The following is a 15,289-nucleotide window of genomic DNA, read 5'->3' as shown; positions in this document are numbered from 1 at the left end:
ATTATTGTCTGCAATTTTACAAATGAGAAAACTGAATTCAAATTAGTGGCTAAATCACACTATTGGTAGCCTGCAGCAAGTGGATTTGAACCCAAGTCAATTCAACTCTCGAGTCCTTTTTATGCTCTCAGAGGCTCTGGACATTAAGTATACAGCACAGCTATATTCAAGTAAGACACCTGCCACAAAAATGCACTGTGATCTTTATCTAGTAAAAGTGAAACAAATTCCGTAACCACTTTATTATTGTTTGGTAAGTACTAAATTCTTCCCAAACGTACACTATGAAACAATCTACTTAGGAACTATTTTAATTGCTATCTGATCAAAATAATCAATTTTTGCTATTATTATAGCACAAAATGTGATTATTCTAGTTGAAATAAAAGTATTTTATGCTTGTATCAATATATGTGTGCACACACACTGGAGAAGGAGCGCTTATCCATAATCACTTAAACTGGTGGAATTTTCTTATAAATAACCAAAGCATCATCCCATTAAGAGGTTGTGTGTTACACAAAATGCCATTAAAAACTATCCTTATGCTATGTTGAATAAGCTACTGCAGTCTCACAATTCCCTTATATTTCTTAACTCTTCTTCAGTCTGTGAGATAAGAAAATTATGTGTTTTAAAAATTTTCCGTGGCTTCCCTGGTCACGCAATGGTTGAGAGTCCGCCTGCCGATGCAGGGGACACGGGTTCGTGCCCCGGTCCGGGAAGATCCCACATGCCGCGGAGCGGCTGGGCCCGTGAGCCATGGCCGCTGAGCCTGCGCGTCCGGAGCCTGTGCTCCGCAACGGGAGAGGCCACAGCAGTGAGAGGCCCGCGTACCGCAAAAAAAAAAAAAAAAAATTCCATAAAAACAATTCAGGACAATGTCAATGTGGCCCAACAAGTTTATTTCACTCAAGGTCCAACTCTTGAACCAGCTGATATCACGTACCCTTTGTTCCATCCGAAAACGTTCCAGGAGGGCAGGGATGGCAAGAAGAAGATCCATTGTTATAAAATCCAGGGTTGCAAGGTGGACAATCCTTCTTCTCTCCAGAAGGGGGCAACCTAATAGCATCTGTGAGATCCTCCCGGCAGATTTTGGGCTCTATCCACTTGTACATTATCTGTGTCTAGAGAGAGAGGAAAAAAAAAAATAGGCTTGCAAGTCACATAACATGCTTTATTTGCTTTAAACTTCCAATAACAAACATGTTAAATTGACATGGTAAAGATTAGGTAAAGTCCAAACAGTGATAGAATAGAAGGGCCAGCTGAAGAGAATCTAAAACTTTAGTAACAAAATGAGACAAAAAGAAAAAAACACTTCGGTGGGGAAATGACCATTACCTCCAAATGTTTTTACACTAAGTTGCAGGCCTTACGTCATACACAGCATGGCCTCATCATGAAATTCCTCTCTAAAATACACAGAACATGCTTGCAGCCCTCACTCTTCTAGCCACTGTTCACTTTATTCCCTAACTGCCCTAAGTTTCTATGCAGACTCCTTTTCTCACGCTGAGACCCCCACTACTCTCTTCCTTTCCCCTACCTACAACACACATCATCATGCTTTGCACACAGTGATCACAAAACAAAATGGTCTTTTTTTTAAAAGAATATCTCTAGCTTCAATTGCAATCCCGTTATTTCATAAACACTGGTAGATGCTCTCGGAGTCTTTTCCAATAACCTGATGTTGGACTACAAGAGCTGTAGCTAAAATATTTCCTCCTGAGGCTTCTAGGCCCTGTCACCTGTGCTCCAAACCACAGGATTAAGATCACATCTACCTTCATGGAGGGTAGTCTTTTCAACTTTTCCTCTCTCTCACACATGCACACCCCCCAAAACAAAACAAGATACAACTAAGTAGCTACAACTCAGCCAAACCCAGAAAACTGTGATTATAAAATCATTGTCTTTGGGAACCAGAAACATTAAGTGGGTTAGCCATTTCAAAACAAAATTTATATGCACGGTGAAAAACATAAAAGGCATTCTAAATGCAAAGAGAAAAATCAACTCTTTCATAATATCGCTTTTAAAAAGAGACTAAGGGTTCCCTCGTTAGACATACGGTCGGCTGAAAGTACTGCTTCTCCTTTACAACAGCTTCTGCAATGATACGTCTAATATTGAAGCAGGAGACCCAAAATTAAAGGCAATTCTCTATAGTTATTTCCAGTTAAGAAGAAGTCATCTATAGGGAGCCCTTACGGCCACTCGATTTCATTCTCAAATATTCCCTTATGGACGAATAGGTTACCTTATCTAATGAAGGTTACTTAAGAACACGGTTTAAAAAACAGAAGTCTCAACAGAAGTATAAACAACCTTTTTTTTCTTCTTACAACTCTCTCTCTCTCTCTGCATTTATGGCCTACATCATGATACAGCTTAACCAGCCACTTCCCCCATCTGCCTCGCTCACCATCTGCCAAACGATGGCTATTCCTGCTGGAGTTTCCTAAACAGCTGAAAAAAGTAAACAGATCCTGTATCCAACGGGGGCTCTCAATTCCTCTGAGAAAGGCAATGTAAAACTCAGAGAACGTAAGCAAATGAAACCTCATTACATTTGGGGGACTGTCGTTTATAAGTTCTGGCTTCACCAGCATAGAAAACAAATTTCCAAGGCTAGGCAATTCACAAATTTGCTGATTTATTTTGACGTTAATTAAAATCTCAATGAGTTAGGTGTGAGCTACTGCACTGCTGGGAAAAGTTGGCTCCCACGTGGGAGTGGGTGGGGTGCTGAGGTTGAGCATCAACGGCTCATCCCGGGGGCACCATGCAATCTTCCCCAGCACTTCAGCAGCTCGATTCTATTATGCACGAGTTTATAAATGAGGAAACTTTGGAGAAGACCTCTTATACCTGCCCAGAAGTCAAACGCAGCTAGTAATTGTAAAGAAGCACTAGCCAGGGACAGTAAAAATACTCTCAGTGAGGGTAAAAAGAATAAAGTATGCAAGTACATTTTTGACAGATTGGCTAACCACATGATTTTCAATCCAAGCACAGTACACGTTTAAAAATTAGGAAATATGCACCACCTTTAAACATTTAAACGTTGAAAAGTCAAATGTCAAATGCTCTACAGTGAAAGTTTTCTTTGCAGAGCCTCTCGCTTCACATGGCAGATTGATTCTGTGCCTCTCTTTCTAATGGGGCAGATGCTTTCAAGTCTGGCTGACTGGGGAAAGATGACAATTAATATTAATGATCTTTAGCACCAGATGGCTCACCGTGCAGGTGAAAAACCAACCATCAAGCCATTCTTTGGCAAGTTGCGATAAAATTATGAAACGCTTTATGAAACCAAAACCCTAATAGAGCAAAACTGAGCAGACTGCCATTAAGATTACAGAAGAGCTACAGCCTCCAGGTATATTTAAAATATATAAGCATGAGTAAAATACGTTTTAAAGAAATGCATTGGGGGTATCGATGGGAAGCTGGTTTTCACTTAAAAATAAAATTCAAAACTGGGAAGACAGAAGTTTAGACAAATTTTGAGACTGGGTTTGTCCACGGTTGCCAGCTTCCTTCCTTCGAAAGTCGCTGCACAAACGCACTAAGGCTTCGTAGACTTGCTGAGCTCATCTAAGCTACATTACATGTTGTTTCAAAGGGTTTACTGATTGTCACTCCGACCTAACAGCCCTGTGCATCATGATGTTCTAACTCAGATATTCCCGGTCAGGCAGGCTATCACTTGTCTCTCTGCCTCTCCCAAACCTCAATCCTCTCTAGCTGCAAATCACCGGGCACTCATCATTCGTCTCTCTTGTTATTACCATCCCATTCTGCCAAGTTGTGTCTGACCCCTCCTTCAAAGCCAGGCTCAACATCACATCTGTGCTAAGCACGTCCTCAGCCCACCCTTCTACGTAGCGGCATTCACTTGGATTCCTTTTCTATGAAGCCTCTGCTGTTTTCTGTTTTCCCCTTTTCTAAATGCTTAAAAGTCTGGGTCCTCTTCTTCCATTATGTGGAAGACACCATGGGGATTTAACATTGTACTGGGAAAAAAAAAAACAAAAACACAATGCACCGGAGGTTCTATCTGGGGCTTTAGGCAAGATACTGTTCTAAAATTAAATATAATAAAAAAACACTAAATTGACACTGTGAGTGGATGAGCTGTATGGTATGAGAATTACAACTCAATAAACCTTTCTTTTAAGAAAAGCTTTTAAAGAAGACTGTCATGAAAATTTTATTTTAAATTCAGAAATCCCGGGGCTTCCTTGGTGGCACGGTGGTTAAGAATCCACCTGCCAATGCGGGGGACACGGGTTCGAGCCCTGATCCAGGAAGATCCCACATGCTGCGGAGCAGCTAAGCCCGTGCGCCACAACTACTGAGGCTGCGTTCTAGAGCCCATGCTCCGCAACAAGAGAAGCCACCACAGTGAGAGGCCCACACACCGCAACAAAGAGTAGCCCCCACTCGCCGCAACTAGAGAAAGCCCGCGCGTAGCAATGAAGAAGCAACACAGACAAAAATAAACAAATAAATACATTTATAAAATAAAATAAATTCAGAAATCCCTAGTCACTGAGGAATGCCATGTTGTTTCCTATCATCCTAATTAAGAAACACAGGCTCCAAGTACACTCCACGTGCTTAAATCATATAGGAAGAAAGGCTGATCTAAAAGCCATACCCCTTTATACCCTATTTTTTTAATGTCCCCTCCATCTTACTTCTGCTTTATAACTCAGAAGGACCGTGTTACAGACATTGAGCACTTGGAATAATTTGTAATACTGAAGTTAATTAAAGGGCAAAGAAAGTACTACATAATCTGATACAAAAACACTAGCAAACCCTTTATGATCCAACAATTTCCTAGACTCAGAGATGAAGAAGTTCCATGGTCGGCTGTCTCCTCTCAAGAAGGCTTCCTTCTAAAACAACCTTCCCTACCAGGCACTACTCTAGCTTTGCCGGGAAGTTTCCAATTTAACAAAACATGCCGTTCCAGAACTGGGCAACTGTGGTTGTCAGAACATCATTACATACAACTGCAATTTATCTTCTTTAAATTTGCCTGATAAACCAAATTTTGCCTTATGGGATAACAAAGAAAGGTCTATTTCTTTTTTTTCTAAGACTTCCCTTCAAATGCTTAAACTTACTATTTGGGAAATTCTTATTAGAAGAAGGCATTATACGAAGTTTAAATATTAATAAGACAAATTGTTTGCTCTGAAGGAGGTTACAGTTTAATAAGACAGATTCACAAACTGCTATAATATAAAAAGAAAAATATACAAAGAGCATACAGAAGCATCAGATTTGGAAACAGAGTTGGGTAAGAATTCTAGCCTTAAGACATAGCTATGAGTAGCTATGACCTTAGGGAAGTTACTTAACCTCATCAAGCCTCAGCTTCCTTGTTTGCAATCTGGGTATACTAATGTCTAATTACATAGCTGTTGAAAAAAAGAACTGGCGGCAATGTGTGAATACACACACACACACACACACAGAGAAAGAGCAAGCATGCAGATAAATATGTAAAGGACAGCTGCTTCTGCTATTAATACTATCACTACTATTACTATTATTATTGTCATCATCATCATTTCCAAGAGAAACATGAAATGTCATGGTTATTCAAAGGAAAGAGATCAGATCTCTTTGGGACAACTAGGAAACACCAGCAAGATGATCATGATTCCTCCATCCGACGGTGTCTTTCTTCCAAGCGGAAAAAACATTCCCAGAAACTTCAACCATACTTCATATGAAATAGTATAATATCCTGGCCTCTTTTCTCTAGCTTCTTCCCATTTTGTGAGAACTTCCCCAAGCCTCTACCAAGGACAGAACACAACGCTCTAAACGTGTTAATCATACATTCACTCACCAATTCTCTCATTCACTAATTATTCAAAAGATGTTTCACTACCTTCTGCATTCCAGGTACTCTACTAGGCCTAGAGATTGTTTTTAATGATTAAGAACATGTTTCTGTCTACAGGAAGCAGAGACTCCGGTGAAGGGAACAGTCATCTTTACAAGTATCTGCAATAAAGTGATCTCATACCAAAACACTAGCAAACTATGATCACCATGTAAGTATCAAGAGAGGTATGTACAAAATTATGTGGGAATTCCCAGTATTTCAAGACAATCTTGCCAGAGCTACCTTATTCAAGAGTGGATGTGTTCTATGAACATGTACAGGATCACTCCCGTTTTAAAGTGGTAACAGACACCATCTCTCTCTCTTTAGGAATTGACTTGTGTGATGCTGAAAGGAACTGGGATATGGTCTGGCCTCCCCAGCCACAGGGATTAGAAGGTGAACTAAGCTGCCCAACCAGAGTAGCTCACGGTACTGGACAGAATGGCTGGTCTGAGATGGGCTCGTGATTCAAGCAGGGCCAGAGTCTTTTCGGAAACTTCGGCCAGCCCTCCTATAAAACGCTGTGACGGTGACAGTGGTTTGGGTAGAGATGTCAGGGGGTATCTGGCACCAGAGCAAAGAACCTACCTGAGAAGAAAATCAAACTGAGCTCAGAATATCAGCGAGAAGAGCAAGAGAAAGTCTTGATAAAACTCTTTGCTCTGCAATGATTTCCCAGTCACATGAGTCAAGAGACTCCTGCCCTGCCTTCCCCCACTCCAATTCTGAAAAGTAATTTTTAAGTTCATTAAATTTTCTAATCATCTCCAAGTACAGAAGCAAAAGGGACACCTTGCTTTGCCACCATTAAAAGGAAACATGTATCACATCCAAGGGTGGTAAGGGTAGGAGGGACCACTTTTTACCCTGAAATAAAACAGACCAAAAAAAGTTACTCTGTCTAGTTTTGGTACCCAAGATAAATAAAACCTTAAGCTTTTCTGTAAGTTGCTGACTCCTTTACAAAACTACCTTAACCCCCTGACTTTTACAGGCAGATATGAGACAACCTCTGTTGATACGATGAACAAGAGAATTGTCAGGAGTTTGCGATTAACATACACACACTACTATATATAGAAAATGGATAATCAACAAGGACAGACTGCGTAACACAGGAAACTCTACACAATATTCTGTAATAACCTACATGGGAAAAGAATCTGAAAAAGATAGATAAATGTATATATATAACTGACTCACTTTGCTGTACAGGAGAAACTAACAGAACATTGTAAATCAACTATACTCCAATATGATCTAAAAATTAAGAAAAAAAAAAAAAGGAATGCCTATTATATTCCCCTCAGGCCCTGGAAATCCGGGCTGGTTCACAGCTCTGGAACCTCAGTAGCCTTGGTTCCCAAGGCTGGACTCTCATGGCGCTGAGGAAGCTGGGAAGGATGTGCCAGCAAAGGAGCTCCCCTCGGACCTGCAGAGCCTGGTCCCCTCTGGACGGGACCACAACCTCCAGATCCAGGCGGACCTTCCTACAGCTATGCCAAGCCTAGTGCAACCAAAAAACCGTGGACTGTCTGGGCTGGAAGAGCACTGAAACGTCACCCGGTCCCCACGTCTCCCGACGCTGAGGTGCCCACCTCCAGCCTCCTTCCTTAGAGTCGCCGCCCCCACGGATGAAAGCAATCGCCGCACATTTTTTGCAGGGGTTGGGATTGGTCCGGGGGTTGTAGTGGAAGAGGGAAGATGTAAAGAAACACAAGCCCTTGGGTGTCTGTTCTACCACACTCCACTCTCCTTTACAACCCTGGAACAGGACTTTCACCAAGCCTCTGGCTACCCCAGTAACCCGAGTTTGGCATGAAGAAATGCTGCTGCCTTGTGGCCGTTTCCCGTAACTACAACTTTAAAACCGGTGCTTACGGGCACTTGACATTCACAAGGCCTATGGAGCTCTAAATGATACCTGCCTTCGGGAGATCAGCTCGGTGCTTTGTGACCGCCTAGAGGGGTGGGATAGGGAGGGTGGGAGGGAGGGAGACGCAAGAGGGAAGAGATATGGGAACATATGTATAACTGATTCACTTTGTTATAAAGCAGAAACTAACACACCATTGTAAAGCAACTATACTCCAATAAAAAAAAAAAATGATACCTGCTTTCAACAAACGTCCTGGGGTAGTACTCGAAAGAGAATTCGTAAAAGGGCAGACTTTCAAGAAGCCAACTTCAAAAGGTAAATTTCCCACACACTGATTCAAAAAAAAAAAGAAAGCAAGCAAGCACATGGGAAGATGCTCAGCATCGCTTAACAGCAGAGAAATGCAAATCAAAACAACAACGAGGTATTACTTGGCACCAATCTGAATGGCCATCACTAAAAAGTCTACGAACAAAAATTGCTGGAGGGATGTGGAGAAAAGGGAACCCTCCCACGCTGTTGGTGAGGCTGTAAATTGGTACAGCCACTATGGAGAACACTATTGGAGCTTCCTTAAGAAACTAAAAATAGAGCCACCCTATAATCTGGCCGGCTGACTCCTGCGCATCTCTATGGTGAAAGCCATAATTCGAAAACACATGTGCACTCCAACCTTCACTGCAGCACTATGTACAATAGCCGGGACCTGCAAGCAACCAAACTGTCCATGGACGGATGGATAAAGAAGACGTGGTACAGATACAGAAGGGAGTGTTACTCCACCATGAAAACGAATGAAATAATGCCATTGGCAGCAACATGAATGCACCTGCAGATGACCATACTAAGAGAAGTAAGTCAGAGAGAGAAAGCCAAATATCATGATATCACTTACATGTGGAATCTTAATAAATGGTATAAATGAACCTATTTACAAAACAAATAGAGTCACAGATGCAGAAAACCAACTTATGGTTACCAAAGGGGAAAAGTGGCAGGGATAAATTGGGAGCTTGGGATTAACATACACAGGGTACTATATGTAAAATAGGTAACCAACAAGGCCCAACTGTGTAGAACAGGGAACTCTGCTCAGTATTCTATAATAACCTAAATGGGAAAAGAATTTGAAAAATAACTGAGACATGTATATGTATAACTGAATCACTTTTCTGTACACCTGAAACACAAAATTTTCAATCAACTATATTCCAATATAAAATAAAAATTTTTTAAAAAAACAGCTTAAATGAAAACCCAATTTTCAATTTTTATATTCTTGGAAAGTTTTTCCCCTTTAAATATCTGCCGTATTTTTTAATTTTCTGAGCCGGGTCTTCTAAAGCCTGGATTCTCTTATAAATCTTTTTGGCAAGTTAATGTTTCCTCTTTTTTAAATACTTTTATATCTGAGACTTTCTTTGACACAAATAAATTGTGATTTTACTAATTTGAGCTCATTTTTCAAGCACAGAGATCTTCCTGCCCCAGCTTTATAAATTTACTATTTGGTATACTTAACCCTCATGTCTTCATGCCAAGTTAAGGATTTCTCAATAACATGATGAAAATAAGTTATGTGAATTCATATTCTTCTTGGTATGAGTTAGGGTATGTAGAAATACTTTGTTAAATTTATCTTCCTGTGGCAAATATATAACAACTATACTGCTAACCCAGATCAACTATTCTCCTAGCTGCCATCCAATTATAAAATCAACCATTTTACATATAGTTCTTGGGTTAGCCATATATCCAACTTAACCATATCATTGGGTCCACGGTTCTCTGTCTTACCCATAGAGAGAGCTTATCCACACGGAGGTCATCCATAGGGAGACGCTCCATCAAGTATCTTGTTAATATTAAGAGATGCCCTCTCGGGCTTCCCTGGTGGCGCAGCGGTTGAGAGTCCGCCTGCCGATGCAGGGGACACGGGTTCGTGCCCCGGTCCGGGAAGATCCCACATGCCGCGGAGCGGCTGGGCCCGTGAGCCATGGCCGCTGAGCCTGCGCGTCCGGAGCCTGTGCTCCGCAACGGGAGAGGCCACAACAGTGAGAGGCCCGCGTACCGCAAAAAAAAAAAAAAAAAAAAAAAAAAAAAAAAGATGCCCTCTCTTGAAGAATACTTGCCCATCATCATGGGTCAACATTCTTTGGGGCTCAAATCTCAAGCACTGAATCTGTGCATGTGCTTGTATGTAACCATACGGGGGTACCTCATGCAACACAGGTAAAAAGTGGGCTCTACGCAACCTTTAGGAAACAAAATATATGTAAAATTTTCAAGCTAACTCACTACCATGAAAGCATGCCTACTCTAGCACTAGCCTGTGGCACCCAGGGCAACTCCCTACTCATACCCTCACATTCTAGTCACACTCAGGCTCCTTCCCACATCAGGTCTTCACCATCCTGCTTCCTCCTGCAGAAATGCTCTCCTCCCATGCCCTTGCCCAGGTTTTACACAGCTCTGAAGCCTTCCCTGATCTGATCAGAGCCCCCCCCAAAAAAACCTCAGACTTCCCTGCTGTGGCACTAATAACAATTGGAAATAATAATTCATTTTCTTTGACAGACTACCTCTTCCTCTAAAGTCTAGACCAGCAGTTCTCAAATTGCTGAGATCTTGGACCCGCAGAATCAGAATTACCTGGGAACTTCTTAGAAATGTACACTCTCAGGCCCTGCCCCCGATCTACTGAAACAGAAAATCTGAGACAGGAGCCTCCAGGTGTGTCTGATGCTCACTGAAACTGGACAACCACTGCTCTACCGTCTGTGGAGACGTGCATCTTCTTCTTCTCCCTATCCTTACATGGCCCTGCTCTCATCACCCAGCAACTCTGTATATAACCAATGCTCCGTAAAGGTTCACTGAATAAATGCGTGAATGAGTAGGCATTTCACATTTTTCACAATGTAAATGAGAGTCCCTTAATCAGGATTAGAATGGTTCCAGTTACCAATTTAAATTTTCCTTAAAAATGTCTCCTAGGGCTTCCCTGGTGGCGCAGTGGTTGAGAGTCCGCCTGCCGATGCAGGGGACACGGGTTCGTGCCCCGGTCTGGGAGGGTCCCACATGCCGCGGAGCGGCTGGGCCCGTGAGCCATGGCCACTGAGCCTGCGCGTCCGGCGCCTGTGCTCCGCAACGGGAGAGGCCACAACAGTGAGAGGCCCGCGTACCGCAAAAAAAAAAAAAAAAAAAAAAAAAAAGTCTCCTAGAAGCAGGAAGCAATCAAATAATGAAGCTTCAAAAACTTGAATGTTCCTGTGTCGTACAAATTATAATGTTCAAAGTCTGTATACCTCAAGAGCCACTTCCCTTGATGATCCTCTCCGAGCATGGGGAAAATGAGATCAAAAAGAGTATGACAGGACAAAAAGAGCCAAAACACAGTCGTTGAACAGCCTGGGAAACATCACTAAGCCACCGGGAAATCACCAGGGTACTCCAAGCAAGAATAACATACCTCTTAAAAAGATGAACCACAACAAATGAAAACGTTGAAACAAACAAAAATAGAAAAAAATTCAAATTCACATGTGTTATTCACAGTTCTTCACTGTATCTGTTATCTAATTAAGTTCCCGTTGCATTTTGTTCACTTCTGAAGCTAGAAACATTTATCTTGAATTAAGTCTTAAAGCAGTTTTTAAAGAATCACTGATATAAAATAGATAACTAATAAGGACCTACTGTACAGCACAGGAAATTCTACTCAATACTCTATAATGACCCATATGGGAAAAGAATCTAAAAAAAGAGTGGATATATGTATATGTATAACCGATTCACTTTGCTGGACAGCAGAAACTAACACAGCATTGTAAATCAACTCTACTCCAATTAAAAAAAAAAAAAGAATGTCTGAGTTTATGGTGGCGTGGTACACTGTTTTGTTCTATACCAAGAACAAGTTCAGAGTTTACCCAGACACAACAGAAAGAGCGTAATTTGTGTGTATGCGTGTACACAATACGCCTGTGGGTGTACACATGAGCATATACGAGTATGTGTGCGCATGTGTGTGTATTCTGTGCATTCTACATTTAATATATTTTAATACATGGCTTTACTTCCTTAAGCCCAGGTCAACTAGATTTTGTCACTCTATTCACTGACATAATAAAAACTACTCACTGACATAATAAAAATAGGAATTTTGAATACTTTCATTATAGCAAAATCAAGATCTGTTTGTATACTGGATCTCATTCATTTAAGCTTCAGTAATGCTGAATGAATGACTATTACATACAATAAACTAAATTGAATTTGCCTTACTCATTAATAAGGGAAGTTTAGCTAAGAAAAGTTTAGTTAAAGAAACATTATTCCAGGTTACTTTCAACCCACCTTAATGGCTCTCTACATATATTTTCCAAATAGAAATAGGTCTCACCTGACCGTTAGAGTAGGGCATTCAAGATCTTACTTCATAACTCCTTGTCACTTAAAAGCTGTTAGAGTTACTGTTCTTATTAAAAGTAATAGATGTACTTCTGATCATTGAAATTTTCCACTAATTTAAACTGGCCCTCCTTTGACTTATTCTGAGTTAGTAAATACTTGCTATACTGTAAAACACAAGAATATACTTGGTCTTAAGTATTCAAAAGTAAATTCTTTTTTAAAAAAACCTAAGGACTAAGGGTAAGGTTAACAATTATATAAATATAAAAATTATAGATTAGAACCTAAGGATACAAAATTAAGAAAAGAAAGTAATACTGACATCTCTGTATATGTTACAAACTAGGTCAAGAAATTAAATGTCATGATTTCAAAGATACAAAAAACACAAAGAATGCTGCAGCACAGCCACCTTAACCTCAGTTTCTCCTACTGACACAGGCTGGTAGGGCTAACTTTTTTTTTTTTTTAAGATTTATTTATTTTATTTATTTTCGGCTGCGTCAGGTCTTAATGGCAGCACGCGGGATCTTCGTTGAGGCACACGGGATCTTTCATTGTGGCACGCGGGCTTCTCTCTAGTTGTGGCTGCAGGTTTTTCTCTCTCTAGTTGTGGCACGCGGGCTCTGTAGTTTGCGGCCCGTGGGCTCTCTAGTCAGGGTGCCCAAGCTCAATAGTTGTGGCGCACGGGCTTAGTTGCCCCGCAGCATGCGGGATCTTGGTTCCACGCCCAGGGATCGAACCCACGTCCCCTGCACTGTAAGGCAGATTCTTTACCACTGGACCACCAGGGAAGTCCCTAACTTTTTAATTAAGAGAATGGCAGGTCAACTGCAGAGTTCCTGTGTGCATTATTCCTCTGGCTAAGTGCCATGTATACGGTAATTACTTTGCATTTAATGCAATTACACAGCAATCTGCCATAACTGAATCAGCCTATGGCTGCATGGCTTTTATTGACCAAAGCTACTGAGTAACCAAAGAATTAAAGAGAAGTTACACAGTATTTCCATCCTGTGAGTCACAGAACACACTTTAAGGCTGTGCTTCTCCTGATATTATTTCTGACAAAAATGTAACTGTTAAAAACAGCAGTAATTGATTGGGCACTCACTATGTGCCAGGCACTGTGCTAAGGACCTTAAATTGAGTATTTCATGCATTCTCATGGCAGCCTTATGAAGTAGGTACTGACATTATTCCCATTTTACAGATGAAAAAACTGAGACTTAGAGCAAATAACTTGCCCACAGCACTAAAAAGCAGTAGATACGAAAATCAAAGCTGGGAAGGTGGGCTTCAGAGTCTAAAACCTTAAATTTCCTTCGTGCTACGTACACACACGTACTATATAAATCTACTCATTTAACTCTCTCATGAACAAATTCGAGTCTGCTCAAATTGGGAAAAGGGTGGATAAATGTGGGATGGAGCTGACTGAACACGGCCTGTACCTTTCCTTCCTCATCACATGGAGTGTGGATCTGGAAATAGTCTTTTGTGGTACAGGGAGGACGCTCCTTACACTTGCTGGATCCTTCTTCTGCAACAGGAAAACGAATTTCAGAAATGAGTCATTTATGTTGTGACTCTTAGAAAAGGCAAACATGAAAACAAACAAACAAAAAGCAGACAAGTGAAAAGTAAAAATAACTGCACCAGAGGAATTTTAGGTAGAACTAGCTAGGCCTAAAGGAAAAAAGGCCTGCATTTTTCTTTTCCCTAGAGCAATAAATGTTTCCATGATACACAAGGAGCATATCACAGTTTTTCCAAGAAGACATTAGATTTCCTCCATTAACACAGAATGTTGTAAATCTGGAACAAATTAAAAGTTTCTAAGTACATCTCCATGCCAAGGCATCATCTAAAAGCACAAAATGAACCTTTTTAGACAAGTATGAACATGTCCAAAACAGTTACCTTGGCGGGGGGGGGGGGGAATAGAAAACATTACTGACAAAGAGAAAAGTCCTGCAGAAAGGGGTAATTAGACGTCCTATTTTACCCACTTAGTATGGATTCCGTTCAGCACTTTGGTTTCTGGCCCACTGTGTCCATCACATCGTATGTGTGATTTCTGGCTTATGACTATATGCTCTCAACAAACATAAATGTAGAAAGAAAAGAACAAAGAGCATAAACTGGAGACTCACTTTACCTGAAAACTGGGAGTCCACGTCACACCTGATGCATTCTTTGGCTCCTTTCTCAGAATAGGTGTTTCTGGGACACACTTGGCAGATGAATGAACCTGGTTCGTCGCTGAAGGTGCCAGGCTTGCATGGAAAGCATTCCGATGTGTACGCCACCCCTGTGTGATAATGGGAAACAGAGAGAGCATGGGAGGACCCAACAGCAACACGCACATCAGTGCGACCTTGCTGCCTCTACCCGAAGTGAGAGAGAAATATTAACAATAAGCTTAGCCCAGGTCTTTTATATCCCATTCATTCAACACCAAAAACGTATTTACTAGGTGCAAGGAACTGGGCTGGATACTGAATTGCACATGTAAGTGGAGCAAACACTTCAACAAGAGATTCAGACTTGATAGAGGTATACAGTCAATGTATAAACTCAGCTGTCAAAAGACAACTCCACTAATCAGAAGTGGCATAAACTCTAAGGTTCCCTCCAAGTCTATACCATTCTCTCATCTTTGTGGCCACCTGCTCCCTCTTTCTCCACTGTTCACTACATAGCTGACAAGACCTAAGGGACCCTGGGAAAGGCTCGACTTTTCTTCTGGCTTGTAATTCCAGCCTTTGCCAGCAGATGTCCCTATGACTAATGAGTTAGCGTCACAGGAACAGGTGTACCTAGAACATACCAAAACGTTAAGCCAAACTTTAATAAAGGAGAATCAACTGCTTTCATTAAAAGTGGCCCTAATTGAGAAGGAACCATGCCAGGGTTTACTGGCTACTCTTCTGAGCCAGAAGCTGGTTCAGAGAGGCAAAAGTTGTAGGAGACAGTCAGGCCAAGATATCTATCTCACTGTTATTTTTAGGGATAGAGTGGTGACCTGAATAAGCACTATGCCAGCACAATAGAGAGTTCTCGAA

At 41.2% G+C, this 15,289-nt stretch overlaps 1 protein-coding gene across 1 annotated transcript in view; it reads right to left on the bottom strand.

Moving 5' to 3' along the window:
- ELAPOR2 (endosome-lysosome associated apoptosis and autophagy regulator family member 2) overlaps nucleotides 1–15,289 on the bottom strand; it is a 289,621-nt gene that overhangs the window by 46,678 nt on the left and 227,654 nt on the right. The window contains exons 7-9 of the mRNA XM_060157190.1: nucleotides 14,383–14,535; nucleotides 13,676–13,764; nucleotides 950–1,130 (exon numbers count right to left, since the gene is read on the bottom strand). Of these exons, the coding sequence (XP_060013173.1) occupies nucleotides 950–1,130; nucleotides 13,676–13,764; nucleotides 14,383–14,535 (423 nt within the window). The remainder of the gene's footprint in view (nucleotides 1–949; nucleotides 1,131–13,675; nucleotides 13,765–14,382; nucleotides 14,536–15,289) is intronic.

This window comes from Lagenorhynchus albirostris, chromosome 8, assembly GCF_949774975.1.
Source record: "Lagenorhynchus albirostris chromosome 8, mLagAlb1.1, whole genome shotgun sequence".
Classification (NCBI taxonomy): domain Eukaryota; kingdom Metazoa; phylum Chordata; class Mammalia; order Artiodactyla; family Delphinidae; genus Lagenorhynchus; species Lagenorhynchus albirostris.
This window is presented reverse-complemented; position numbering and strand designations above follow the sequence as displayed.